This window comes from Rhinopithecus bieti, unplaced genomic scaffold (genome assembly GCF_001698545.2).
Source record: "Rhinopithecus bieti isolate Rb0 unplaced genomic scaffold, ASM169854v2 scaffold_4666, whole genome shotgun sequence".
In the NCBI taxonomy this organism is placed as follows: domain Eukaryota; kingdom Metazoa; phylum Chordata; class Mammalia; order Primates; family Cercopithecidae; genus Rhinopithecus; species Rhinopithecus bieti.
Window position 1 is genome coordinate 246,817 of NW_016804530.1, and position 3,615 is coordinate 250,431.

Genomic DNA, 3,615 nt, shown 5'->3' on the forward strand with positions numbered 1-3,615 from the left:
AAAAAAAAAAAAAAAAAAAAAAAAACCTAAGAGTCTACAAAGGTTTCCTTTGATTTTTTTCAGAATGCCATCATATCTGCATCCCAGAGCTGGGCTCACCCCATTTAGCAAGATTCATTCTGACAGCATGAGCCTACAGTTACCTCGTAAGTTATCCTGCCTGCTCACTGTCCTCACTGGAACCATCCTTGCTCCAGCCTAGCGGCCTATGAAAGAAATTTCTCAATAAACTCACAGCCAAACTCCCTAAGCCAGTGAATTCTGAAGCCCTCTCACCATCTGTGGCCTCTTCATTGACTGCCATGACCCCGGCCACCTGGTACAACTGCCCAGCTCAGGATGGGACTGCTTCTGTGGGGAACTGGGTGGGGACAGAGATGATGCACGTGGAGCTTTTTATTTGCTTCTGATATGTACAGGTATATACAGTAGGTGAGAGTCTATGGTACATTATTTCACAAAATTATCTTACATCTGTGCACACTCCCGGGCAGGAAGTGGCAGATTCTGCCCCTAATATCCCATAGATGGTGAAGGAAAAGGATGCTACCAGAAGCCACCCACTTCCAAGGACATTCATGGGGGCTGCCTGCCCTCTTCCCAGTCACTGGAACCCTCCCACGGACAATCTGTGCCTCCCACCTGCTCTGAGTACTTGCTGACAGGAGTGGCGGCAGCAGCAGCAGCTGCTTCCAAAGTCTTTCTCCTAGAGGAGAAGATTTGTTGTGGGGCCAAAAAAAAAAAAAAAAAAATGGCCCCCACTCACTGACAGTAGCAAATGGACATCTGACTCCTAGAACCTGCCTGGAATCCTCCTCTGCCCTGGGTTTGAGGGCAGCGGCTCACCCACCTTCCCTCAGCACAGGCACAGCCTTCTAACCCTGGCCTCACGGGGCACTGGCATGCATCTTCTCTAGGCAACTTGTCCAGAACGTGACCAGACGGTTGTCACGGTTGATGCAGAAGTCCGTGAAGTCCTTCAGCAGCCGATCAGCAAATTTTTCATCCCCTGTGGCACTGGAGCGCCATGTCTTGGTTAGCATGGTGTTGTAGGCCCAGTTGTAGCCGACCCGCTCCTCGCAGAACATGTTCTGGTTGGTGGAGCTGGTGGAGTTCCGCCGCCGCCGCTGCTGCCCTGAGAACTTGCGCTTGGAATAGGGCAGCTGCAGAAACACTGTTCCTGAAGAGAAAGGGGAGCGCCTGTGTGGCAGCCACCAGGAGGGCTCTTGGAGCCTGCTGAGGTGGTTCTGCAGCCACAGGTTTGGTGCAAGGAAAGGGATGTGGACCCACCTGTCCAACTCTGCCCGTAGCTCCTTACCTGTAACATGGATGTACTGAGGCTTGTTCTCAGCAGGGAAGTTAAAAGCAGAGGCAGAATATTTATCTTGAACAAACCCAAACCTAGGGAAGGACAGAAAGACATGCTGATCAGCGCCTCCTTAGTTAAAGGGGCAAGGGAAGAGAATGTAGCTGATAGGACTCTTGGACAGCCTGAGACACAGAGATCTGGAAAGATGTCTTTCTAGATTGCACATGCAGGCTGCTTTTGTCCTCACCCTTACCATTTTTTGACCTCTACCTCTTCCAACACCATGGCTCACCAGACCTCCTCACATCTAGCAGCCTGTCATCTCTGAGGTCCACCATGTCACCACCACCATAGTGAATGAAAACCTTCCCACCGGCTGCACTCTTCATCCAGCCTTCATCTCTGCCCAGACAGCCTGTCCCTCCTACCATGTTCCCTACCCATCCCAGCAGACCTTCCCGCTGAGCGTTCTCCCCCATCCCATCATGGGCCTCTCACTGGAATCTACCTCATGTCCTGACAGGCCACACATACCCACCCGCATACTTGAGGCTATCCATTCCTCCGGGGAAAGGCCTTATCTTTTTTTTTTTTGGTGAAAGGGAGTCTTGCACTGTTGCCCAGACTGGAGTGCAATGGCATGATCTCGGCTCACTGCAACCTCCGCCTCCTGGTTCAAGTGATTCTCCTGCCTCAGCCTCCTGAGTAGCTGGGATTACAGGCATGTGCCACCACGCCTGGCTTATTTTTGTATTAGCCAGCATTAACCAGGATTGTCCTGGTAGTAGCCAGGAGAATCACTTGAATCTGGGAAGCAGAGGTTGCCATGAGCTGAGATCATGCCATTGTACTCCAGCCTCGGCAACAGGGTGAGACTCCATCTCAAAAAAAAAAAAAAAGAAAAGAAAAAAAAAGAGAAACGCCAAGCTAGGGCTCTCTGCTTCACTGTGCTCTGGAAATGGGCAGGAGGAGCCATTTTTCATCTATGGCTTGTTCTATTCCTGGTTTTTCTATTTCCATAAGGCACATTTATTACAGTTCTACCTGCTAAGAGCTGTAAAGGACGTGGTAACAGATGTGGCTCCTGCCCTCTAAGTCTGAGAGGTTTATGTAATGAAGACAGTGATGTAGGCAGAACTAAAGACGGGAAAATGCCTGTCTTCTTTCCTGGACTGAGTTCCTTGGGGAGGTGCTGTGTCGCATCCTCTACATAATCTGCATTCCATAATTTTTTACCGAAGAATACATGAAGTCAAATATGCAAACTACATGGGTAGGCTACTACGCACTGTAAGCTGCCTATCTACAGGCTGATTATATGATGAGGAGGTGGAGCGACCTCCACCTCCCGGGTTCAAGCAATTCTTGTGCGTCCAGCCTCCTGAGTAGCTGGGATTACAGGCGTGCGCCACCATGGCCGCCTAATTTTTGTATTTTTAGTAGAGACAGGGTTTCACCATTTTGGCCAGGCTGGTCTTGAACTGCTGACCTCAGGTGATCCGCCTGCCTCGGTCTCCCAAAGTGCTGGGATTACAGGCGTGAGCTACCACACCCAGCCTGCTTTCTCTCTACTTTCTAATTAAGGCTATTGATTTCCTTAGCATGCATCAGCCTGATCAAAGTAATTTTTCTTACCTCATTTCTTTCTTAGGTCACCAGGAAAGAACTTTATTTTTTATTATAAAAAGGCAATGTAACCACATGGTTCCTGGCCACCTGGCTGTCCACTCAGGGAGAATGCAAGCCAGAAATGCAGTAAGGGCAGGGTGCGCCTATCGCTGGGGAGGGGATATAATCATCTCCACCTGCCCTGAAGAAGATGAAGGAGGAGCTGTAGGTCACAGCCTAGGGGCTGAGGAAGATGAAGGAGGAGCTGTAGGTCTCAGCCTAGGGGCTGAGGAAGATGGACACTTTTCTAGCTCTTTCTGAGATGGACCTTATGGGTGGGCTATGTCTGTTAGAGCCACAGTTGCACTTAAAGCTCCACCCTATGCAAAAGCTACATATGAAAGTACTCTAGGCAGGCACCTTGCTAGGCATTAGAGAAGGAAACACAAATAGGAAAAAGCATACCCCTGCCCTCCAGGGGCCCCCAAGTCACTAGAATACAGAGTGTTTTGAAAGAAAGGGAAAGAGGAATTCAGAGAGGGAACATTTGGGAATCCCTGGAGGAAGACTCTGACAGGTGTAGAAGGTGCAAGAGGTGTAAGTGTGGAAGGTGGGGGAGTTTAGGTGTGGAAGGTGGGGGTGTTTAGCTGTGGAAGGTGGGGAGGTTAGGTGTGGAGGGTGGGGAGTTTAGGTGTGGA

At 49.9% G+C, this 3,615-nt stretch overlaps 1 protein-coding gene across 1 annotated transcript in view; it reads right to left on the reverse strand.

The window, feature by feature from the left end:
• Positions 1–378: 378 nt before the first annotated feature.
• DEPDC5 (DEP domain containing 5, GATOR1 subcomplex subunit) overlaps positions 379–3,615 on the reverse strand; it is a 159,907-nt gene continuing 156,670 nt past the window's right edge. The window contains 2 exon segments of the mRNA XM_017868941.1: positions 379–1,180; positions 1,319–1,401. Coding sequence (XP_017724430.1) covers positions 888–1,180; positions 1,319–1,401 — 376 coding nt within the window. The 3' untranslated portion in view covers positions 379–887.